Raw genomic sequence first — 26896 nt, forward strand, 5'->3', positions numbered from 1 at the left:
AAAATTTCTAATGGTGAAAGTGTCTCTTCAGTGGCAAAACATTATAAAATCAATGAGTCAACAGTATGATCAATCAAAAAAACGGAAGAAAAAATCCGCCGTAGTGTCCGTGGAAACGCGCTAATTGCTTCAAAAATTTGCTCTGTAACTCATGATGTTAAATTAGAAAAAATGGAAACTATGAAGATTCTCTGTAATTCAGTTTGAGTTTCTCATCATTATGATTCAAAATATCCAAAATAAAATAGAAATTCATCCGATACAAATGAGAACTTCCAGGTGTTATTATAATTTAATTAATAAGTAACGGTTACAATAAAATAATACATATACACTTACCGAATATGCTTCTTTTGGGAATTCTTCCTCCAAGTTTGTTTGTTATTTGTTATTTAGGAGCATTAGCAACTAAGGCCATATTGCTCCGGGGATATGCGGTGGTCATGGGCTCGAACCCTGGTCTACATCAAGAAGTGTGTGCTACGCACTGCTGCTCCTGCCCACCTGGCGACGGAGGCACCTCCTTCCTCCAAGATGTCCATGTGTAACCTAATATCGCAGCTGAAGTGCACTATGCCGGAGCGGAAACAGGAATGACAAACCCTCAGAAACTAAACATGCTAATCTTTTCAAAGAAAAACGCTAATGAGTGATTCTCAGTACCTGCACCCTTTCACTTCCTTATCACTGATTTGATCAGTGTTCTGCTGCGGCGAGAGTGTCCCTTCCCATGCACTCCACTGCAGAGCTTCTATTCAAATAGCTGAGCAGGGACCCTGTGGCCCACAGGGTCGCTCTGCGGGATTTCTTGGTCAAAGCAAAAAAAAAAAAAAAAAAACCTCTTTGCCTACCCCTGAGGTGGGCTGCTAATCCGAAGTAGTGGTTTTCATGTCTTCTTAGTAACCATTCTAGAAGCCTGAACAACAGAAAAAAAAGAGGAAGGAGTATATGTTGCCTACTCACTGGATTTCCCCATGAAAATTTTCCAAATTTTTGTTGACCCATAGGCCCTAGATATTTGAACCAAAAACCGAACCACTTTTCCAAAAAATTGGTTCGGTTCGCGGTTCAGAAAAAAAATATGTTCAGTGGTTTCGGTTCGTGGTTCAGAAAAATCAGTTCGTTTTGCAGTTCTAGATTGTAATACTAAAAATTCGCTACTTTGTAAATGTTATACTTTTATTAATGACCATGATTAATAAGAAAGCATTTTTTAAACAAAGAAAAAAAAGAAATATATATACAGTAAACCCCTGCTATTCGCGGTCGCTGATTTAATATAAAATGAAGCCTAAAAATAATGTGAATTTTAAAGCGCTGTGAACATTTTCCACCATAAAAAAACATGGACGTGGCTAAAATTATCTTTCCTGGTCAAAACGGCGCTCAGTGGGTGGGGGAAGAGGGGTGACAAAATCGCGAGCGCGGATGTTTCTTGCTAATCCTTGTTCAGTATGTGTTATGTGCTTGTCATGGAAGTTTTCGTCGTTTGCTTTTAATTTATATGCTTATAAATTGGATAAAATTTATCTTTTTGTAAATTGATATGATTACAATAGTGATAAATCTACCGTTTTGCAGTGTAAAACAGACTTTTTCGAGTGTGTTAACGAAAGAAAGTGACTTTATTGTGGACAAGTTCTTTCTAACCCATACAAAAATTGGCTACGAATAACAAGGGAAATGTGAAAAGATCAAAGAAGGTGATGACATTAGCGAATAAAATTGAGTTATTAGGCAGAATTTCTAATGGTGAAAGTGTCTCCTCAGTGGCAAAACATTATAAAATCAATGAGTCAACGGTACTATCAATCAAGAAATCGGAAGAAAAAATCCGCCGTAATGTCCGTGAAAACGCGCTAATTGCTTCAAAAATTTGCTCTATAACTTGTGTTGTTAAATTAGAAAAAATGGAAAAGGCTTTAAATCTGTGGATAGAAGACTGAACTCAAAATAAAATTCCGCTAAGTTCACTCATCATTCGTGAAGAGGCAAAACTCCTTTATCAACACTTTAGCGAAACTGGTGATAGCACTGGCGGGATAAGTTTTTTAGCTAGCAAAGGCGCTGGTTTGAAAGATTTGTTTGAAATTTCTAATAAATATTACATTTAATATTAAATAGTTTCTTATTTTCATTTCAATGCCATATGCTTGCATTTCACTATTTGCTGTCTATGTACATAGTCATATTATGAAGGTACATATAATACATACATAGACAAAATTTTAGACTAGTTTTTCTTATATATTTCATACTTTGGAACATAACCCTTTTATTACTATAGGAGCCATAACTCAGTATTCGTGTTTTTGGTATTCGCGACATTTCTCAGGAATGTAACCCCGTTATATATATATATAAATGTTCTTGTTTATACTATGGCACAACCACCAGGTCAGTGGAGTTTACAATAAATCATATTTAGCAGTCACAGGCTTGAACCCCAGTACACTCAAAGAGCACATGCTACTGCACTCATGCTTCTGACTACTCGGCTATTCATTTTGCAATTGACAATATGGTGTCGTGGATCGGGAAATTATTGAACAAAAGAAAAGACTCGGCTGTGCCAAATGGGGGGGAAGGGACAAAAAACATTTACACAAACTAAGTGCATGTACAGGTTCGAGTTTTTCTAATTTCCTCAATTACCTTCAGTTTCAAAATCTATTACAGAACAAACAAACTCAAGAGAACTAAAATAAGTTATATCACATAGTATGTGTATAAAATAACTTGTGTATATATTTCTTCTCTTGAAACAAAAATTAAGGTAAAATTAAATCAAAATTAATTTACTTGTATGCTTTCAGTCCAACTTTCTCTTTGAAAGAATTATATTCAGAGCTCAGCATTAAAAATTTTCTCTCTTTAAAAATTTCAAGAACCCTTTGTCTCATTAGTTCTAGTGAGAATATCCTTAATACTACAGTTAACTTTGTTCTATTCAGTGGAATATGCTTTCATATATATATCATCCATTTTTAATTAACCTTATTCTAAGGCAACCAGTTGCCATCTAATTTACTTTCCTTGTCTCTACTTGCAATATAATCATGCAGAATTATGACTGTAAAAACCATAACTTAACACACTTAAAATATTTAATCTTAAAACTCAATGTATTTGTAATTACTTCAACTTTCGCTTTTCTCTCTCTCTCTCTCTTTTCTTTCTCTGCTGTAGTGCCACTTGCAATGACATCAGGCACATGATAATACTTTTTTAACTAGCATGTGTCAGACACATAACAACAATGTACACTTCATTTCTGGAGGTTGGAAAATCTGTCTGTTGGTGCAAAATAGCAAATCTAATAATATAAAGGTAAAGTAGCAACCAAGTAAGTTTATAAATCTCTTTCTTACTAATTAGATTACTTGCTGAAAGTTTATTAACTTTTATATCTCACTTTCTCTCTGGAATAAGCAAAACTTTAGCAATTAACAATGAGTAATATTAAAGCTATGCACAAGGAGATTAAATTATTCTGCAATGTAATTTATTTATTTTCTATCTTGGTTTTGGCTTTATACATAATGTGAACAAGTTTCCTTATTTATAACATGCAGTGTTGTATTATATGCTTCATACATATATTGAAACATAACATGTAATCTAATTTTGTTCACTTCCTATTTCAAATGTTTCAGATTTTTATGAATGTGTATAATAGTATTGCCCAATGCTTCCCCCCCACCACCACCCTTTTACCAAGTCTTATTTTCTGATTATTCTCTTTAGGTACTTCTTTCAGTGTAACTGAATAGATACCCTTGGCACTTTGTGCTGTTTTCCTCAGTTTTAAATCTGCTTATTTCTCCTTCAGAGCTTTTCACTTATCAAAAATGAAATAATTTTTAAAAGGAAATATAGATTCAAGAACATGTTCAACTCATTACCTCATCTCTTGAGGTCATCAGTACATCACATTGCTTCCCTGTAACAAGCTAGTATGGTTTATTCCTTTCCTCTTAGTATTCACATCTGCAAAAGCTCTTTACTGTCTTTCTTGAAATTCTCTGCCAAATCCTTTTCATAATCTGCTTTAGCCTCTACCCCCCCCCCCCGTAACTTGATTGAAAATTCACTTTATACATTACAAAATACTTTATACATTCCAAAATGTTGAACAGAATGTCTTATAAATCTGTAGATATTGTAAGGAACATAACATTACATCGATAAGATGTAATGCCAAGATAAAATGCATGCCCTGCCTGACCACTATCAGCCTAAAACATTTGAAGCCCTGGTTAAACATTTATGGGAGGATCTCATTTGGTTCATGTGACACCATGTTTCATTTCTTAAGGCATCCTCACGTTTCTTAAGCTAACTTGGGCTGAACAGTATTATTATTAATATTAGTGTTAGTATTAATATGGCAAATGATGCAAGAAAGCAAGCTATATATAAGTTATATTAATGGATGTGAAAGTTACACAAAGTGCCAGTAACTAGAAGGGTGAGGAAAGAAGAAAAAGAAGTGTAGTAGATTTATGAAAGGTGAAAGAATGTTAACGGTAAAAGCACTCTGTCCTCCTCACTGATTTTGTTGCCCTTCTCTGCATCTCTTCCAACAGATCCACATCCTTCCTAAAATGAGGCCTCCAGACCTGTATATAGTACTCAGGATGTGGCCCAACCATTGCCTCATGCAATGGTATAATCACCTCCTTTATCCCTGCTAGCAAAATTCCTGTATATCATTGAGAAAACCCCATGAGCTGTTCTTAGTGACTGTCTTCACCGCTTAGAAAATTTCATGTCTGACTACATGGTTTTTGATCCTCCATGACCCCAGATTTTTTCATTCTGCACTACCCTCAGTGTAGTACTACACTAAGAGTAGTGGAGAATGTTATTCTGCAATTGCTGCTACCCATATGCAGTACCTTGCATTTGTCAATGTTAAACTTCAATTGCCACTTCTCAGCCCATCTGCCTAATTTTTCAGATCCTGTTGCAGTGTTCCAGACCCTGATAACTGTCATAAATCATCTTGCCAACCTTCGTATTATCTGAAAACTTAGACATTAAGCCTGATATGCCTTGATCAGTATCACTAATAAATACAGAAAACAACAATGGGCCCAGTCCTGAACCCTGGGGAACAAAACAAATAACAGAAGATCAAGAAGAGCAGTTCCCATTGATAACCACTCTGTCGTCTCCCATTCAACTGTCCCTTCATCCATAGCAGTAACTTACCGCTAATGTCACGCTGCTCCAATTTGTACAGCAGTCTTTTGTGTGGAACAGTTATACAGTAAACTCCTGCTATTCGCGGTTTCGCGTATTCGCGATCGCCAATTTAATATAAAATGAAACCTAAAAAAATGTGAATTTTAAAGCACCATGAATATTTTCCACCATAAAAAACATGGGCGTGGCTAAAATTATCTTTCCTGGTCAAAACAGCGCTCAGTGGGGGGGGGGGTGACAAAATCGCGAGCGTGGATGTTTATCGCTAATCCTTGTTCAGTATGTGTTATGCGTTTGTCATGGAAGGTTTCGTCTTTTGCTTTTAATTTATATTTATAAATTGAATAAATTTATCAATTTATAAATTGATATGCTTACAAAAATGATAAATCTACCGTTTTGCAGTGTAAAACAGACTTTTTCGAGTGTGTTAACGGAAGAAAGTGACTTTATTGTGGACAAGTTCTTTCTAACCCCTACAAAAATATGGCTACGAATAAAAAGAGAAATGTGAAAATATCAAAGAAGGTGATGACATTAGCGAATAAAATTGAGTTATTAGACAAAATTTCTAATGGTGAAAGTGTCTCCTCAGTGTCAAAACATTATAAAATCAATGAGTCAATGGTACGATCAATCAAAAAATCGGAATGAAAAATCCGCCGTAGTGTCCGTGAAAACGCTAATTGCTTCAAAAATTTGCGCTGTAACTCGTGATGTTAATTAGAAAAAATGGAAAAGGCTTTAAATCTGTGGATAGAAGACTGAACTCAAAATAAAATTCCGTTAAGTTCACTCATCATTCGCAAAAAGGCAAAACTCCTTTATCAACACTTTAGCGAAACTGGTGATAGCACTGGCGGGATGTTTTTTTTGCTAGCAAGCAAAGGCACTAGTTTGAAAGATTTGTTTGAAATTTCTTATTTTCATTTCGATGCCATATGCTTGCATTTCACTATGTGCTGTCTATGTACATAGTCATATTATGAAGGTACATATAATACATACATAGAGAATATTTTAGACTAGTTTTTCTTATATATTTCATACTTTGGAACGGAACCCCTTTATTAGAGAAAAATCACCTGAGAGGGCATAAATTCAAATTGAGGAAAGACAGATGTAGGATAGACGTGCGGAAATTTGCCTTTAGCCAGCGGGTGGTTGGTTGGTGGAACAGACTGCCATCCCTTGTGGTGGAGGTTGATAGCCTAAATAAGTTTAAGGCTCAGCTGGACAGGTATTTTGAACGAACAGAGGGGTGAAGTGGAAGTGGGTTTTTTTTTTTTTTTTTTTTTTTTGGCTGATGCTGCATAAGCTTGCTTTCTTGCATCAAATGCCTCTACTAATGCTAATGCTAATTACTATGGGAGCCATAACTCAGTATTCGTGTTTTCGGTATTCGCGACATTTCTCAGGAATGTAACCCCCGCGAATAGCGGGGTTTACTGTAATTGATATTCAAGATTATAGTTATTTCTTAATATCTCTATATTATGATTGTTATCATTTTGAGATTTTTTTCTAATTTTTTAAAAAAATTAGAATACAGAATTTTAAAAAAATATGTTTTTTTTCTCCCTTTCCAGATGGGAAGAAAAACTATCATGGTAAATTATAATCCAGAAACTGTAAGCACTGATTATGATATGTGTGACAGACTATATTTTGAAGAAATCTCATTTGAGGTGAGTTGACTTTAGATACTTCCTGGTATGTTTAAAATTGTAAAAGTAGTGGGTGGTAGTCCTTAGATAATTGCATGTATGAAGAGGTTAAATTTTGGAATATTGTTTTTCATTCTTTTGATTATTAGTAATGGAAACTATCTTTGTAGACTGTAATGGACATCTATACTCTTGAGCAACCAGAAGGGATAATTCTCTGTATGGGAGGTCAGCTGCCAAACAACATTGCTATGGACTTGCACCGGCAGAAGGTAATCCTTTTGAAGGTTATTTATTTGATGGAATTTATTTTGAATGTAGTAGTTGAAACCTGTAAGTGATAAGGAATGGCTTCAGCTGCAGTAACTAAACAAAAAAATATTTAATTTGTTTTCCACATGTGGTAATCATAATTGAGGACTGAATTGTTAGGGAATTTGGAAATATAATCTGTAAGAAAGACAGGTTGCACAGAATGTCTACTGGCAGCAAACATTTATGGCACAACAGTTTAGTAGCTAGTAATGGGACTAGTAGGTACATGTCTAAATGGTTAAATGGTACATGTCTAAACTAATGATTTAAAGCTTAAACAAACTGGTGACTTGCTTATGGAATATAAGGTCTTGTTAAAAAAAAGTATTACTGGGTAGGAAAAAATCTTATGCCTGCAGTTCTGCCCAGACATAATAGGAGGGATTTTATAATGAAATCCTTGCGGGGAATTTGCAAGGTCTATGGGGAAGGAGGAGGTTTTCCTTCTCATGGTCAGCCTTAATTGTTAGATGGAACTTAGTTGTAAAGATGATATTCACTTAAAAAGAGGAGGAGCAAAAGATTTTTGCCAATGCCATTGAGGATGCATTAATTTGTTTGAGGAAAACTATTTCAGGTGGTGGGATTAGGTAAGTCAGTGGCATAGGACAAAATTACATTTGCACTCTTCCTGAGAGTACTTGTGTGCAACCAGTAATTACCTTAAACTCTGGAAGGGAAAGTGTAATACAAACGAAATCCATCAGTATTGTGAAGACTTCAGTGAACACTTGACTAATAGTAGTAGTAGTAGTAGTAGTGGCACATGATGCAAGAAAGCAAGTGTAGGAGCTTATGCAGCATCAGCCAAAAAAAAAAAAAAAAAAAAAATCACACCATTCCCTCCAAATGCCTGTCCAGTTCCTCCTTAAATTTATTTAACCTATCAACTTCTACAACGACAGATGGAAGTTTGTTCCAGCAATTAACCACCCGCTGGCTAAAGGCAAATTTCCGCACATCTATTCTACATCTGTCCTTTCTTAATTTGAACTTATGTCCCCGTAGGTTGGTAATCTGAACAAGTGGAAGGATCCCATCAGAATTCAGCGTGCTCAACCCATTCAAGGCCTTATAGACCTCAATCAGATCACCGCGCAGGTGCCTAGTCTCCAGCCACTGCAATTTGCAGAACTTAAGCCTCTCTTGGTAAGAGAATCCCTTCATTCCCCTCACCAATCGTGTTCTCTTCTCTGTACACGCTCAAGCAAATCTACATCCTTCCTAAAATGAGGCCTCCAGACCTGTACGCAGTACTCAAGGCGTGGCCTGACCATTGCCTTATACAGAGGGACAATCACCTCCTTTTCCCTGCTAGCAAAATTCCTATATATCATTGACAAAACCCCATGACCCGCCCTAGCAGCCTGTCTGCACTGCTCAGAAAACTTCATATCTGACTGCACAATTACTCCCAGGTCTTTTTCATTTTCTACCACCTTAAGTGTAGTACCACACAGTTGGTACGTTTCTCTGGGGTTATTTCTACCCATATGCAGTACTTTGCATTTGTCAAGGTTGAACTTCAGTTGCCACTTCTTAGCCCATCTGCCCAAATTATCTAGATCCTGTTGCAGTAGCACACTGCCATTACTGTCATTAACAACCCTGCCAACCTTTGTGTCATCTGCAAACTTCGACATTAAGCCTGATATACCTTCATCAATATCATTGATAAATACACAAAACAACAGTGGACCCAACACCGAACCCTGTGGGACTCCACTAATAACATTAGTCCACGAAGAGCAGCACCCATTGATTACCACCCTCTGTCTTCTCCCACTTAACCATCCTTTTATCCATTGTAGCAACTTACCCTTAATACCATTCTGCTCCAATTTGTACAGTAGTCTTCCATGCGCAACAGTGTCAAAAGCTTTCCTGAAATCCAAGTATATGATATCAAAATTAATTGTACGGGGTGCATCAGGGTTGTCAAAAGCAATAAAGTTAAAAATTTAGTTTGTCTGCACAGTAATGCCAGGAGTACCGTAAACAAATTAAAAGATTTGAATTTTTGATCAAGTAAGTAATGCTGATGTTGAGCTTACTGAGATGTGGTGCCACTCGGAGATATGAGATGAAGAATTTCACCCAGGGGGCTCACATCTGGTGAGTATGGGCTTGACACACCCAGGGTCCTGAGCTGGATATCATCATTCTTCTCTTTCTTGGTGATTCCCTTCTACTTTTGACACACTCAAGGTAACTTGAAATTTTTTTCTTTTTTGGCTCGTGCAGCATAAGCCTGTCTTCCTTGCACTATGTGGCTAGTAATAATAATAATAACAGATGGAGGAGTGATGCTTCTGATCAAAAACTGCCCGAGAGTAATAACAATATTTAATGTCAGATCAAAGTAACGTGGATATTGAGTCAGTGTGGTGTAAAATGACTTGCAGTAAAAGGAAGATGATAGTAGGGATGTGTTAATGGCAAATGACTCTTTTGCCATGACAAAAATTTCTTTAGGCACTTTCAATGGGCTAGCAAGTATGACAGTCTCGTTATGGGTTACTTCAACTTACCTCTTATAGACTGGAATATGTGGACCAGAAATACACTATGTTAACAGGTTTTTGAACAAACTGGATGATTGCTATTTATCCCAGCATGCTTGAGAGAGTACAAGGGGCTCTAATAGCCTAACTGTATCAAAAACTTGACAGTAGAGGAACCAATAGCAGTCAATGACCACAATACCATAGAATGAATTGTATCTAAAGAAACTTATGTAGTTAAAGGTGAAGGAGAGAGATTCAATTTTATACCAAGAAATAGCACAGGAAATATTTTGTGGAATGAAATATTGTATGGTGTTGGATACAAATATGCTATGGAAAATATTCAAGGGATTTGTTTGCAAAGCTACAAACATATACATAATGGTCAAATTCCAGAAACATAAGGTGCCAAGATGGATGAGAGGTGAGTATTTGAGCAAAGGAAACAAGCATGTGAAAGGTACAGGCAGTCATGTGATTCTAATTTATATGATTGTTATAAGGGAATATGTAACCAAGCCATTGATGGGTAAGATGGGTGAAAGCTGATTATTAGCACGCACTAGCAAGGAGAACTAAGAACAGGGATAAGGAGTTCTCATGCATGAATATGAGAAAGAGGAAAGAGGAGAGTAGATTCAGAAGGTCCATAGAAAGCCCAGCAAAATTGGTAGATGAGTTCAACAGATACATCTCATTGATATTTGTAGTTGAAAGCAAGCTTGAAACTCTGGAGAATGTTAAAAGTATCAGACTTCTGTAAAATAAGCGATATAATGATCTTAGACAAGTTTTGTTAGAAAAACTATTGAGATTAAAGGTGAGCAAAGGCTCCAGGAGGAAATGGAAATGGTACATATTCAGTTGTAATTATAAGTGTATCAAACTGTTGAGAATGTCAGTGAATTCCAAGAAGCTTACCTTGGGCTAGAGAAATAGTAATCCCCCCCTCCCATTCACAAAGGTGGTGCCAAAGAGGTATAGCCCAGCTAGTTTGATTTCTGTGGTAGGGAAGATCATGGCATTTGTGCTTAAGGATACCATTTAGGACCATCTCGAAAAGAATGGCATCTTTAATAGATCTCATCATGAACTTGTTAAGGAGATGTCATACTTGACCGATCTGCTAAATTACTGTGATGTAATCATCCAGTTGGATGCAGGTAACAATTTTGACATTATATATATCTAGACTTTATTAAAGCTTTTGATGCTGACTCCTATGGAGGGTTGCTATATAGACTGTTAAGAAGTTGGAGTTACTGGTATGATTCTACACTGGATCTTGCCAGTAACTTTCAGCCTAAATGTTACTGGTAAGATCCAGTAACTGTTAGGCTAAAAGATAAGACAGAGGATTGTCATAAATGGTACATTTTCAGGGTGGACCAGTGTAACAAGTGGGATCTGCGTTAGGTCTCCTATTTCTAATTTTCATAAATGATATTGATGACAGTGTCTAAGATAAGCTATCAAAGTTTGCTGATGATTTGAAGATGGGAAGGGTAGTTAATAATCTGAGCCAGGCCATGCTGCTTCAAAAAGACTTGGATTGGTTGCATATATGGTTTGAAAAATGGTATCTGATGTTTAATGCTTCTAAATGTAAGGTTATGCATTTGGGGAACAGAAATCCTGGAGTCACCTATAAAAAGCTAGGTGGAGAAGAGCTAAAAGTGGTTCAAGACAAAATAGACATATGGTGTCCTGGCTTATGATTTTTAGGGCCTTTGCTAGTAGGAGGAAAAATGTCATTAACCCTCTTTACAAGGCAATGATAAGAACACATTTGAAATATTGTATTCATGTTTAGAGACTGTACCTAAATAGACATAACTTATGGAGAAGGTGAGAGGGTTTATAGATGGGTTGACCAGATTGATGAAGAGTGCAAAGAAACGTACATATGAAGAATGGCTTAAAAAAAGTGTGGACTGCAAAGTTTGAAAACTAAACATCTAAGAGGAGTTCTAATTGAGGTGTGAAGAGTGCAAAGAAATGTACATATGAAGAATGGCTTAAAAAAAAGTGTGGACTGCAAAGTTTGAAAACTAAACATCTAAGAGGAGTTCTAATTGAGGTGTATAAAGAATTTAAAGGGATTGAATAAAATGAATGAGGAAGGTGTGTTCTCCCTTGGGATGAGACATGGACCAAGGGGACACAAATATAAAATCTCAGGGAATAATAGAAGATTTGATCCCATGAAGTTCACCTATGGGCAGCAGTTGTTGAAAGTAGGAGTAAATTGCTTCCCAGCATGATGGAGGCAGTGATTCTGACTACATTTAAAGCAAAATTTAATGATTACTTTGTGGCAATAGTGTGAATATTCTGTTTTGTTGGAATTTTATTGTTTTAAACTTTTTCTCCTTTATGGGAATTTTTGGAACCAAGTGCATGGGGTGGTTAGTTGTGTCCGGTTATTATTACTACTGTTGGTTGGGGAACTCTCTTACTATCTTACAAGTGTTCAGGAGTGCAGCTATCTTTCTAGCTGCACTCCTGAACACTTGGAAATCTTACATGGAAGACTTACATGTAAGTGTTCACTGGTAGACCTATTGCTGCTAGGTTCTTATGCAGGCTCTTTGGTACCATGCCAGTGGTTGATGCAATAATCGGGATGGTCATTACTGGTTTCCATGTTCCTGATCTTTTCTTCATAGGCTTTCTGTAGTTTGCTGGTGTTGGGCACCACTGCGTCTATTATTAGGTAGCCTCTTCCTTCTTGTCAATGAAGGTCATGTCAGGTTTGTTGTGCAGATTGTCTTCTCTGTTATTGTGGCACAGTCCCAGTAGAGTTGTGAGTAGGGGTCTCTAGTATGGCCCGAGGTTCGTACTTGTAATATGATATAGTTTCTTTGATCAACTAGTATTTTTGCACTAGCTTTTGATGCATTATCTTGGTGACCTGGTCGTGTTTGTGAGTGTACTCCATCTGGGTGATCATCCTGCAGTGAAGTGCTGGATTGTTTATGGGACCAGGTGGCATTGTGGACATGTGTCATCTATCACTCTGAGGCCCTTAGTGATGTATTTCCTGTAGATGCTGGTGTTGATTACCTGGGCTTGAATGGCAAGCATGAATCCTTGGTTCTTGGGGAAGTCTTCTGCTTGTGAGCCATAGTCTTTAAGAGGATCATTGTAGCATCTCCCATGGAATGCCTTCTTCCCCCAGTTTTCTGTCATTGTTTCTTGTCCAGTGTGGGTGGGGTCTCCCTGTTAATGTTGAATGTTGTATTCTCCTTTCTGGGCTATGGTCAGTCTCTCAGTGGCCGGCTTCAGGTGGTGTTGGTGGCTCTTGGTGGTCACAATCCTGGTCAATCTCATAATCTCCTGTGATTGGTGTTGGTCCAATGTATGAAGTATGTTAGTACTGGTACTGCATAAGTGTTTATGGCTGTGACCATGTCCTGACAATTCAACTTTGATATTAGCAGGCTTCTCAGTGTCAGGTGGGCATTGATCTCCTTGTATTCTAACTGTTGAGCCTGCATCATTGCCAGATATTTGTAAGTCTCTCCCTCTGTCATGGCATCAGTCTCTTCACTGGCTTTCAGCTGGTAGTTTTGGCTGGCTTAATGTTCTTGATGCAATCAATGGGTCTTGCATATGTCTAGGCCAATTTGCATTCTGATGCTGGTGCTGAACTCTGGTGATCCAGAGTAGCTGTTGGAGTTGATTCTGAGTTGCAACATAGAGCATGATATCACACATATACATCATGTGAGAGGGTTGTACAGGCTCTTCCTCCCTTGTTTTAGGGTATATCTGTTCTTTCTGTTATTGAGCATGGTGGACAGTGGGTTGAGTGCTAGACAGAACCATAGTGGGCTCAGGGCATCTCCCTGGAAGATTCCTCTTCTAACTGTTGAGGATCAGTCTGGTCATGATATTCTTGACCTTGATGGTGATCCTCCATTTCAGATAGTTGCCTCTGGGAAGTGTGTCAGTGTTGCATTGACTTTATAGATCTTTAGTGTGTTTATCAGCCAACTATGGTTCACAGAGTTGAAGGATTTTGGTAGTCAGTGTAGGCCATATACAGGTTGTGGTGCTTCTTTTAGGCTTACTCCATAACTGCTATGTTGATGGATAATTGCTTCTTGCATCCTTTGCTTATCTGCTGTCCAGCCATGATGATGTGGCTCTCCACTTGGTCTGATATCTTCTTAGTTATGCTGTTCAGGATCTTGTACATTGTTGGGAGACAGGTGATCAGTCTCTACTTTGCCAGGTTTGCCAAGTGTTTGTCCTTAGCCTTCAGGTAGGGATTTCCTTTTATCAGAGTGCCTTATCATTTGGGTGAACTGCTCTGTTATGTGCTTGTGTGTGCAGCTGAACTTCTTATACCAGTGTGTGGATGTTATCTGTTCCTGGGGTTTGCCAGTTATAGGACTTCCTAACAGACTGTTGTCCTTCCTCCCAAATTCTCCCATTCTGCCATCTCTTGTGTATCCTTGGATTTCTTCCATTCTGGATCTATCCAGAATGGAAGAAATCCAAGGATGGGAGAATTGTCCAGGTATTGTCTAACTTCACTGCTCCATAGTTGCCCCAGAACTCCTCAATTGTCTTCTAGTTGGATGGTTCATTACCCTCCTTTTCCTCTTGTCCAATGCTTCTCTAGAAGACTAGTTTTCATCAAAGATCCAGATTGCCTTTCCTCTGAATGCTCTCTTTGTATCGGCAGCATAGTCTCTTGCTGAGTGGGAGAAGGTTCTGCTTTGGGGTGTCTTATTATTTTACTGTCCTCTGATTCTTGTTCTCATGTGAGTGTTGTCTTCTTGAGAATGCTCTCCACTTTTCTGATCAGCTTTGTACTTTTATTTCCCCATTGGTATTGGGTTAGCTGGCCTGCCTTGACCTTTAGCTCTTTTATCTTCTGCTGAAGCCACCTTTCCCATGCTGGTGGACCCTTGTTTTTGAATTTCTCTTCTTCTGGTCTCTGGTTTCTTTTCTGTTGATCTTGGTGACTGCTATAGTGGTGCAGTATACAGCTTTGTGGATGGCATCCGTCGTTACTTCTTTGTTCTTGAGGTAATCTGGTATATTATTCATTGATTGAGGTCATATGTGACTTGCTAAGGGATTCTATTGGGTGTCTGCTGCTTCAGTATGATGTGGGTCTTGTGTGAACCATTCTGTTGAATTCTGCTAGGGCCTTCTTCCACTTGGCTTCTATTCGTCTGGATATTGCAACTTTGTTTGTTCCCACTTCGGCAGCTCCTGATTGTGCTTCTTGCTCTTCCTCCTCTAGTTCTGATTCAGTGTTTTCCATATTATTTTTGTTTTTTGTATTTGGTCACTCACATCCTGCTTGATGTGTTTCAATATTGCAGGAGCTATCAGGTTCTTTCCGATGATAATAATCCATTGCTCTGTGATAATTAATAATCGGCTATTCACAGTTTGGTGACATGAATTTTCAGGAATTGTTCTGACCATTTGTTGTGTAGTTTGGTTCTGTACATTGTCATATTGGTTTCCATCTTGCTTATTTCATAGTATGTTCGCATGATGAATGTATTTGTTTCATTGTTCCACTTCATGCATTGGCATTTCTTCCTATCCTGGGTGTTCACCAGTGCACTTGCCTGGAAGCACTTCCAGTTGGTTGGGCTGGATGGTTTTGCCCTTTCCTTGTGGTGGCTATGCAGGGGACAGTGGCACTTGCTTCACTGTTTTCCTTGCAAAACTGTTGCCAGATCTGTTGTTTTTATCTGTATCTGTATTTTATTGAAATAAAACAGTTTTGTAACTATGTAACATGTAGATTAGTAAATATAGTTGTAATATAGTTAGGGAAGGACGTTACATGGCAATAATAATTTTTTGAACTGATCCCTCTGCCTGAACGCGAGTGACCTTATCCTGCACTACACTCAATGCAGTATGGTCAATGCTTCTATTCATCTTTATCTGGCTATGGAGGTGCATCTGTTCAGGTTCAGCTTGCTTCCAGTGATGGGTGTTAGTTATTAGGAGTGACACCAGATGGTACTAATTCCAGTTATTTTTTTGTGACATTATATTTCATAACTAAATTATGAACTACACTGCATTCTCAAAAGTATTAGGATAGCAATAGGAAAAGCAGTGGCGATATAGAGATCAGATTTTAATCCATATTTGGTTATGCTAATGATTTTTCTGTTCCTCACATGTGCACTTGGTTAGTTGGGTAAAAGGTTACCCCATCTATAACCTTAAAAATCAACAAGAAATGATTCAGAATTATTTTCACTTTCAGAATTATTTTCACTCTTTGATGCCATCTTTTATTCAATCTTTTATAAACAACTGTGAAAAATCCACTTTTTTATATTAAAAACATTTTTAACTATTTTTTGAAAATAAAACATCTTTGCAGCATTTTAGACATGATTTTTTATCCTCTCTTATTTAGGAGACTTGAATATTATTTCCCTTATTATGTTTGACTGATGGTGAGCAAAATGCCAATTGAAAAAAACCAGTGTGCTTCAACAGTTGGATGCCAGCTAGACTCTTCCATGATGTGAAGCCAGAGAGCATAACAACTGGATGTGAGAGATGCATGCTAATTTTAATTTCACATTTTTCAGCATGTGCATATAATTATTGAGAATAGGCTTAACTTGGTCCTTTGTTGTTTTTACTTTTTGCACAATAAAAATTTCTGGAATATTCAGCAGCCAAATCAAAGAAAACACTGTAATTAAAATATATTGTGAGTTTCAGCTGTGCAAACTGAGTAAACATTGCTGACATCATTTGGGATCTCAAAGACCCCCTTGTTAGTTCCAGCTTAATATGGTGTAGAACCTCTGTTCTGTAATGCAGTATTGTAGTCTTTGTGGAACACTTTTCACTAATTTCTGATACTTGTCAGTAGAAATAATTATCTATTCCTCCGGCAGAATGGTTATTAATTGTGCAAGTAATGCCAACCTCCGTGAAAGTGTCATCACATGTGTTTCTGATTTGTTTCCACAGGCAATGATTCTGTTGGACTTAGGTCATGGCATCAAATGGGGTAGTCCACGTCTGTCACATCCTTCATAACCAAGCTGTCACACATATACAGAGATTTATGACAGAAATTACTGTCCATTGAAACGTGTAAGGACCTACATTATAAAATTGCATTGGCATTGGAAGAATAACATTGTTGAAGGTGCCACAGTATTGTCTCTTCTTCAAGGTACCACTAACAAAAATCATTAGTCCAACATTGTACCATGAAAAGCAGGCCCAACCCATCAAATGTCACCTCTATATGCAGCTTTTTTTTTTTTTTTTAAAATATTCACTGGTGTGGCACCACACCCAAGTTTTCTTGTTTGGTAGTGTGTGTGTGTGTGTGTGTGTGTGTGTGTGTGTGTGTGTGTGTGTGTGTGTGTGTGTGTGTGTGTGTGTGTGTGTGTGTGTGTGTGTTATTTTATTTATTTATTTTTTTTTTTGCTTACATTATATAAGCTTGCTTCATGGCAAAATTTTGCAATATTAATATAACATAGCCTCAGAGAATCCTTTTCTATTTCTCCAGATGGCAATCCCTCTAAACATGATACTGCTGCACTCATCACTGTGAATTAACTTTTGTGATAGTTGGTTGTTTAGAGTTTTTTTTTGGCCAGAGCATGCCCGTGATATGGTACATTGTGCATTATATCAGTGGGATTCCTGTTGATGCAATGTTATTTATATAGTACGCATGTTGACAACCCCTGTATAATTTCAGACCTCTTGGGTGATTCTTTAGTAACATTGAGGGCAAATTTTCCAGACAATGTGACCAACTATTTAGAGACCTCGTTATCAATCATTGTTCAGTTGCTTTCCACTTTTGTGTGATATTCCGAACAGAAGTCTTTAGAATGGTAAAGGTCTAAAATTCATTGTGTACTGCCTTGACCTGTGCACATTCAGATTCACTAAATTTCATTCAGATTCACTAAATAGTGTTAATGTGACTAAATGTCACATTAACACTATTAGCACCAAAGAAAATTTTCCGAAAATTAGTATTTTATTTTAATGGAATTTTAACTCTATTTCTCTTTCTCAAAGTTAATTTATAAAAATCTTACTTTCCATAGGTATATAAAGTTCTCAGAATGTCAGGTGCTAAAACAGATGACATGACAGTGAAAGTGTTTAATTGAGAAAAGAAAAAAAATCATGGGTTTGTTATTCTGTTATGAAACACCAATTCATATGACAGTTATAAGCATACTTATGATACAACCAGGCTGAAAAACTGATGTCAAAGAAAGCTAAGAATTTACTGTACATGAATATAAAAAAGGAGAGAGTGAATCATTTAGTCTCCTTACAACAAGAAGAAAGTGATGGATTTATAGACAACCCAGACAAAGTGGTAAATAAGTTGAATAGGCACTTTATTATGATATTTATGATTGAAAGCTCCTTTGAGCCAGGAGAAAATAGTGATGAATAGTCAGCTTGTTTAAATTAAGTGATATTTCAGAAGTCTTTCAGAAAGGCTGGTGAGACTGAGGGAAGGTAACCCTTGGGTAGACAGTACACATCTAGTTATACTATTTCATAATTCTAATATGAAATTATTAGTAATTACTATTTATAATGTTAATGAGTAGTAATGTTACTGAGATCATAATTAAACTCTGGAACGAACTCCCTGTATTGGAGAAGCACAAATGTTTCCCCAACTTGTAAAGTGATGGGAAATTATAAACAAATTAGAGTGGCTTTCGTAGTCTGCAATACCATACTGCTTATAGGTAAAGTCCTAATATCGTATCACCTCAATAAGAATAGAACCCTAAGGGGATCATAGCATAGGTTCGTGATGGGAAGTCTTGTCTGACTATCTGGTTAAATTACCGTGATGATGCCATAAAACAGTTGTATAGAAGAAACAACTTTGACATTATATACCTATATTTTAGAAAGATTATTGTATAAATTTAAACAAGCTGGGATTAAAAGAAGATCCTTAACCGTATCCCCATCCGTTGGGGTACGTACCAGCCCCAACTGGGTTCAGCAAGTTAATTCTATAATTTTTACTCTAATTACAGAGCTGAAACTCACTATAGTTGGAGCCAGAACTGTTTTCTTGAATTTTCCCACTTAAATTTTCAAAACCTTCTATTGAATTTCACGCAAATGACAAAAATGTGACATCAAGTATGCAATTTTTTAGGCCTTTTCAATTAATTTTTTTACCCCCGCCCTAACTAGCCTAGAGCTTATGAAACCTGCACTTGATTCGTTTCTTGATGTAAAGCACGTGAATTTCTTTTTACGAAGAGGAGCAGTTCTGATAAACAACTCCGCCTGAATACGAGCGAAGCGTGGGAAGTATACAGTGAAACTTCCCTTTAACGGACAGCCATGGGGAACAAAAATGTGTCCGTTAGAGAGAAGTGTCCGCTAACAAGAAGTCTGAGGGAGAAAAAAAAAGAAAGAAAAATCGTTAAATGTTTAATGTAAAAATAAATTAAAATATATACAGATTTTGAACAATATTTTTGTAAATAATATACAATTACATACACAAGAGATAAAGAAAAATCGTTAAAAGTTTAATGTAAAATTAAATTAAATTATATACAGATTTTGCACAATATTTTTGTAAATAATATACATACAATTGTGCTATGCATATTATGACTTTATCTTATGAAAAATACATACCGTAATCACTTATTTTCTTCTGCACCTTCTTCCGGCTGATAATTTTGTTTTAAACATTTGTTTGGAGTGAAGAAACCATCGAAAGTCCTTCAGTAAGATACTTCAGCGGTGAAAAACATTTTTAAACGATTGATTTGTATGAGCGCTTCTTCTATTTTCATCGGTGGTTCGTCGTTAATATGTTCTTCGACATAATGACCTCCTTCCATTTCTTCATCCTCATGAGGAACTTCTTGAAAAATATCAATGATAATGTCGTTGATATCTATAGCACCATCTTCTGTAGTGAGGTTTGAGTCTATATCTTTGTAGCCAGGGTCACTTGTAGCTGAAGTATCGTACAATATCAATAGATGAAGTTCTTGTTCTTCTTGGTGCTCCACATTTGCTGTTCACAACTTCAATTTTTGCGTTTGACAAGCCAGACTTTACAAAACAGTTCACGACAGTTTGTTTTCTAATTGCGTTTACTGAAGAGGAAATCCATTGAATCGCATCAAGGATGCTAATTTTCTTTGCAAGGTCACTCGCACGTGTTACATCGTTCATGTTTGTAGTGAGATCTTAAAACACGTTTTCTGTAGTGAAGTTTAAAATTTTTTATTATCCCTTGATCCAAGGGCTGACACTCTGCAGATGTGTTTGGTGTGCAGAAAAACGATTTGAATGTTGGACAATTCAATGTGCGGGTGAGATGCAGCATTATCCATGAAAAGAATAATTTTTCTGTTTTGACGAATCATGTTTTGGTTAAAGTGACTTATCCATTCGCTCATGATATCTCTTGTCATCCACGCTTTTTATTAGACTTCCAATCAACATTCAAGATTCAACTTTATGCCCTTGAAACAACGAGGATTTTGTGGTTTCCTATAACAAGAGGTTGTTCAAAGTCTCCCAGCATATTTGTACACAATAGTACAGTCAAGCGTTCCTTAGAAATTTTTCCGCCATGGCAATTTTAATTTTTTATACTCATTGTTTTTTCAGGAAGAACTTTAAAAAACAACCCTGTTTCGTCGCAGTTGTAAATATCCTTAGCTTCAAAATCACGACATAAATCTTCCAATTTGACGGTACACTCTGTTACAACCCTAGTATCAACAGATCCACCTTCACCACTTACGGTTTTCCAAGAAATTTTATGCCGAATTTTGAACTTGTCTAGCCATCCCACAGAAGCTTTGAACTCATTTACTCCCATAGATTTCGCAACCTCCAAAGCCTTTTCCCTAATAATAGGCCCATTAATGGGAATTTTTTTAGCGACAAAACCACTCGTATGTAACATTGTCAATTTGAAGTCCAACAGTTTTCGGGAATGATTTTTGAACCTGATCATTTCCGTGTTGCCAAAATTGTTTGAGCAGTTCATTTTTTCCCTTTAGGATGTCGCTTACCTGCGCCTTCCTGATTTTGAATTTTGCAGTGAGATTGCGAAGACTATTTTTTTGCCGATCATACGCATTAACGAGTTCGACTTTATCTTTTAAAGTTAAATGTTTACGAGAAGACATTGTGCACTTCACACGACACTGAACAAAACTGAAAACACGAAAGGCCGACCATATTCCCCCCCCCCTTGCACACACCGAATTCATCAGAAGTTTTACACGTGCCTTAAAATTCTTGAAAAAGGGTTTAGAACCGCGACGCAAACCTTGATAAAATTCAGAGAATCGGAAATAGAAAATAAACACACGATTGAGGCAATACGTGGAAGAAACGTTCCTAGAAAAAGGGGCTGTCGGCTCTCCCGCAGTCCGTTATGGGGAGATCAAATTAAGTGCTAATCTAAACAAAACAGTGCAGATTGCCTGTCTGCTTCCGTTACAGAAAATGTCCGCTACACAGAAGCTGCAAACACGTTAAAACCAATGGAGGTGAGTTGGGGAATTTGAAAATGTCCGTTAACGAGAGGTGTCCGTTAGGAGAAGTTTCACTGTATATCACGTCACCCATACAGCTACATCGAGACGGTAAGGGAGAAGTGTAAATAAACAAAAGACGAACAGGAGCTACTGTTTTTGACATAAGAAGCAATAAAACGATACAGTAGCAATAACAGTTTATGTAAGGTCAACAGATCGTATATCCTATCTTCAACGTGTATTGCTCCTACGAACAGAAGATCAAGGAAATTCATCTGTTGGAAACGAGAAAAACTGGTGTAAAACTGATAACACTGCAATGCGCATTTGATAAAAAAAAAAAAAAAAAAGTTTGCTTCATTGTAATTGTTTTTAGTAAACAATATCAGAACAGCAGTTTCCTGGGTTTGATTTTCTAACCAAATTTCGAGAAAATATTTCTATTTATAGCTGCGTTATAAACTTCGAAATTGGTGCATCAAAAGAAAGGAAAAAAAATCATCCACTATGAATTTCTTTCTTTCTTGAAATGTGTATTGTTCACATAACTGCAATATTTGTAACAATACAAAGCTAACAGATTACAACTAACAGCTGCTCAAAAAGTATCGTTAGAAGATATTTGCTTGTTACGCTTTGATGCCATCGCAAAGGGAGAAATTCTGTTTTAGCTCAGAAGCCAAATAAGTTCACTATCCACGGTCATAATGCTGTTCTGAACTGCAATAAACAGATAAACTCCGCTGACAAATAGACTTACTCCCCATCACTTTTATTGTTTTACTGTGGTTTTTGGCAGATGAGTCGGTGACTGCTAAATGCAGTGCGGTTTCTTGTATTCTCTCTCTCTCTCTCTCTTGTTTGTCGGAATGCTGCCCATCAATTATCAACTCTTTTACCGACCTTCTAATGTATGTTGTGTTCAAATAATCCACTTTGCGAAATTCGAACGTGCTACATCAATTAGGAGCAAAAACAATTTCCCCCAACATAATGAATTACTTAATGATTTTACTGACTGGAAGAAAGTGTCCACAATAAAACAATTGTACATGCGGTCACTCAAAGGATAAGCAATACAGCGATGTTTGAAATTTATAATGCAGTTCACTAGCTAATATTTTCAGAGGAATTATTCTGGATTTTTTTATCACATGAGCACCAGACCAAAATCGGACTAATTAGTAATTCCGCATCCTAGGATGAACTGACTAATTAGAACTCCAGCATCTGTGATGAAACGTCATGCACACCGATATCGTTTGCTACAGCAATAATATAAAGAAACAAAGCAAAATATTGCAACAGAGCTATAATGCAAAATAATGTTAGAAAGTAAAAATGCAAAATATTGTTCTCTAAAACAATTGCAGTTTCGGCATCCTATGATGAAGCTGACTTAGAGCTGCAATGCTGTTTTTTTTTATTATTATTATTTATTTTCTTTATTTTTTGTTTCCCCTTTATAAAATTTCTTTATAAAATTTTTTGTTATTTTATTTTTTGTATGGGCTGCTCCTAGAACAAAAGTTCATCTCGGCCTCGTTGCTCTGTTCAGTTTTTATGCATTGTCAGGGTAAGGCCAGTGTGTGTCGTGGAAAAAAAAAAAAAAAAAAATCATCCCGCTTAGGAATATCCCGTGTTGGATGAAGACAGATGAAAAGGAAGGCAAGAGAGAGAGAAAAAAATTTTTCATCCCACACGGGAGAAAGTGACAGGAAAGAAAAAGTTTCCCAGGGAGGAAAGAAAAACTTGTATAAGATGAAGAGAGGGAAGGAGAAAAGAGGAGAAGCACTATCCTGGCCCAGGGAAGCCCCAATCCAGGATGGATTGTTAGAACAACACAAGAAAAAAAAAAATAATAATAATATAATAAAATAAAAAAAATAAATAATAATAAATAAAATAAATGAAAGTTAGCACTCTGGACCTTTGACAATCTCTTGGTCTTCTCCCCACCAAAAGGGTATTTTTTATTTCTCTCTCTCGCTCTCTCTCTTTCTCTCTCTCTCTCTCTCTCTCTCTCTCTCTCTGTCTCTCTCTCTCTCCAGGGTCGGACTAGAAAGGGTGGATTCCCTCCCCTAAGGAGTTTTTCCCCCTCAAGTGAAAGAAGGGAATTGGAAATTTCATGAAAATGAACCCTGTTTTTCTTCATTCGGTGAATGGCTTCTCTGTCAGCGCAAGAGACGTGAAATTACATTTGCAGCTCAGAATGGAATTCAAACATTGAAACAATGTTTGAATTCTTTGTAATGAATTTTTCGGGCGTTGTGTGATAATGAAAATTCTATTTTTCTCTGGAAATTTTTTGATGGTATCAAATGCATATCAAGGAAATATTGAAGTATTCAATAACAATTACTTACAGTTTCCCAATCCCTCACTACGAGTAACGGATTGTTCTCACAATCTGTTACTAGCTGCGCATTTTTTTTTTTTTCCCCGTTTGTACACCTGGTGAGATGCATGTGAAGTTCCTTCGATATCAGTTTTCGAAGTTTATAACGCAGCTATGAATAGAAATATTTTCTTGAAATTTCGTAAGAAGATCAAATATACATCCATGAAACTGCTGTTCCGATTTAGTCCGCTAGAAACAATTACAATAAAGCGAACTCTTTTTTTTTTATGAAATGCGCATTGTAGTGATCAGTTTTACGACAGTTTTTTTCTTTCCGTTTCCAGTAGATGAATTTCCTTGATTTTTTGTTAGTAGATAATACATATTGAAGAAAGGAAATATAATATTTTAGTTTTTCAAAACCAATTCGTTGCAATTCTTTCGTACAACAATTACGAAAAGCAATAAAGCAACTGTTGTGAGTGAGCCATGCAAATTAGTGTTCGCAAGTAATGATGCTCAACTGTTTGTTTTCCACGAAAGTTGTTTACAGTTTCATTTTCTCCTTGGATCACCTTGGTAACGCTAATGACGTAAGCTTGACCAGTCAATTATCTCTCTGTGTGCGTTGATTCGTTTTAGCCAGAGGCGGCGAGCTGAGGCGCGAATTTTTGAACTAATGCTGTAACGCGTTTTATTTTCAAAGCTTGGATCTTGTTTTGCCAACATCAAAATTTAATAAATTGAAATGTGATCGTACATTTTTGCTGTTTTAAAGTGAATTAATAGTTTTTGCTGAGAGCTAAAGGTAGGAAATCAAAGAATATACTTCTGTTTATGTATATTGAGAGTTTCAATTTTGTAAATTGAGTAGAAATTATGGAAATTATTAGTTTTCTTCGGGGGGAGCAACTTTCGAGTTAGGGTTAAAAATTAGACAAAAACAGGGCGGACTTAGACCGGGTTAATTGTATCAGGAACTGGTTGAAAGATGAGAGACAGAGGATAGTCATAAATGAGCATTCTTTAGGGTGGACTTGTGTGGAAAGTGGGTCCCTCCAGGGACGTTGCTGTGGTCCCAACCCTTGTTTCCAGTCTTCAGTAATGATATTGATGTGGGAGTACAGGGGTGAAAGCTGCCAAAGTTTTCTCCTGATTTGGAGGTTGGGGTCGGGGGAGTTAACCGAAATGGGGCTTTGTTTCTTAAAGATTTGGACTAGTTGTGGGTATGATCTGAAAAATTGGAACTAAAATTTTGTATCTAAGGAACAGAAACCCAAGACTAATTGTCAGACTGGGTAAGGGTGGGGAACTTAAAAGGTAGTTTAGGATGAAAAAGATTTAGAGTTTATTATACAATCAGACATGATGTAAACAGGTGGTCAGGAAGGCACTTGGCATCCTATCAGTGATTTATCAGCCCTTAGCAATTAAAGCAATGAATAAATGATTTTTTTACTCTGGGACAACCACACACAGGATCAGAGGAATCCACAGAATAGAGAGAGAATAAAAAATATTTCATATTTAGTAGTCGTGCAGGCTTGAACCATGGCCACCCAAATCACATATGTGTACTTGTGTACCCCTGTGCTTGACAACTTGGCTACAGTGGCCTGCAAAGGGGAATAGGATACTGTTATTTGTCTGCATAAGATGATAATGAGACTGACTGCACAATGTTGTATGCAGGTCTTGGAGACTGAAAAAAGACAACTTTTAGAGGGGGGGTACAAAGAAGGGCAAACAGATTTGTGAAGATTATTAATCATTGTTCATACAAGGGAACAGCTAAGTAGGTATGGACTGGAGAAAGTAAGAATCTAAGCACTTCAACCTGCATGGAGTGTAATCTGTCTTCAATTTCATAAAGGAATATAGATTATTCTCAGAAATTTCGTGGTACTTTCTGTGCCACTTCATCAGTGACTGTAGAGACAAAGAATGGGTACAGGTTGGTAATTAAATTATATGGAATTCCTTCTTTAATTTTGAGCTCACTTAACAATCTTACTTTATAAGCTTACTTAACTAATAGATAAATTGATTATTCATAGGTCAAATGTTAACAAATAACTGAAAACTAAAATAAAATAACCAAAAAATGATGCTATAAACACCAACATACCTGAATTGCAATTGCTGTCCTTTTTACCCTTAATCATTTATCTTCACACACTAAGACATACATTGATTATTAAGCTGTATTTATATGAATGATTAGTTACTGTAAGACTAAGGATGCTTTAAAACTTTAAAACTTCTTAAATCAGGATTTCCTGGGGTCAGTCATATGTCAGGTCCACAATGAGAGTCTGGTTGTGGGGTATTAAGGGATTAGAGGTTCCTATTATAGTACCACTTTTTAGACTTGGTTCTAGAATTTGAGGGATTAAAGGATTAGAGTTTAGTCATCTGTCTCACAACTATTCTTTGGGATCTTAACTATGTTGGTAGTTTAAAGATTATATCAGAAGGGATAATGGGGGTTGTTTGTTGCAGCTATTAACATTTTTGAATCTATTACTGTTTTTATTTATTCTACAAACTGCTTTTGATGGTATATGTCTAGTTATATCTTTGCATGCCTTTATTGTGATTAATATTATTGGTTGGATAGATCTGATTTAGTTATGTGGCTGTGAGGTATGCCCGTTTCATATTCTTTAATTTTTTTGAAAAGTCTTTTGCTTTCTCCAACAAGATAAAATCTTATGTTGGACAAAATAGAACAGAGAGGTGTATTCTCGCTAGCATGAGAGACAAGAACCAGTGACACAAATATAAAATCTTATTAGGTCAGCATGCTGAAGATAATTGGAATAAATTACCTGCCAGATTGGCCAGGGCAGAAAGTTTGATAAAGCGCAAAGCAGAATTATAGTGACTTTATTGGGAAAGGAAAAGGTATGAATGATTGTTTGTGAGGTGTCTGCTTTCTTACATCATTTAATTAGGCACCTCCATAGCCAGGTGGGAAGGAGCAGCAGTGCGTAGCACACGCATCTTGATTAGACCAGGATTCGAGCCCGTCACCACCAATTACGGAGGATGCGGAAAGGTCAGGGAATGACCACCGCATATCCCGGAGCAATATGGCCTTAGTTGCTAATGCTCCTAAAAACCAAATAAACAACAACAACAACAAACAACATCATTTAATACTAATTTCTATATAAAAAGTTGTCAAACTTTCAGAGTATTCATCAATGCTTAAATATTGATTAATCAGGTATTTTTTTATTTACTAAGTTATTATTAAAATCTTAATATCTTCGTTTAATTTTGCTATGATTTGAGTTGAAAGGAAAT

General features: G+C 36.8%; 1 protein-coding gene across 1 annotated transcript in view; it reads left to right on the plus strand.

Moving 5' to 3' along the window:
* The window catches only part of r (carbamoyl-phosphate synthetase 2, aspartate transcarbamylase, and dihydroorotase rudimentary), a 353839-nt gene that overhangs the window by 194403 nt on the left and 132540 nt on the right, over positions 1–26896 (plus strand). Inside the window, exons 21-22 of the mRNA XM_090372656.1 lie at positions 6801–6899; positions 7049–7150. Of these exons, the coding sequence (XP_090228782.1) occupies positions 6801–6899; positions 7049–7150 (201 nt within the window). The remainder of the gene's footprint in view (positions 1–6800; positions 6900–7048; positions 7151–26896) is intronic.

Source organism: Mastigoproctus giganteus, chromosome 4 (genome assembly GCF_048544385.1).
Source record: "Mastigoproctus giganteus isolate SK-2022 chromosome 4, ASM4854438v1, whole genome shotgun sequence".
Lineage (NCBI taxonomy): Eukaryota > Metazoa > Arthropoda > Arachnida > Uropygi > Thelyphonidae > Mastigoproctus > Mastigoproctus giganteus.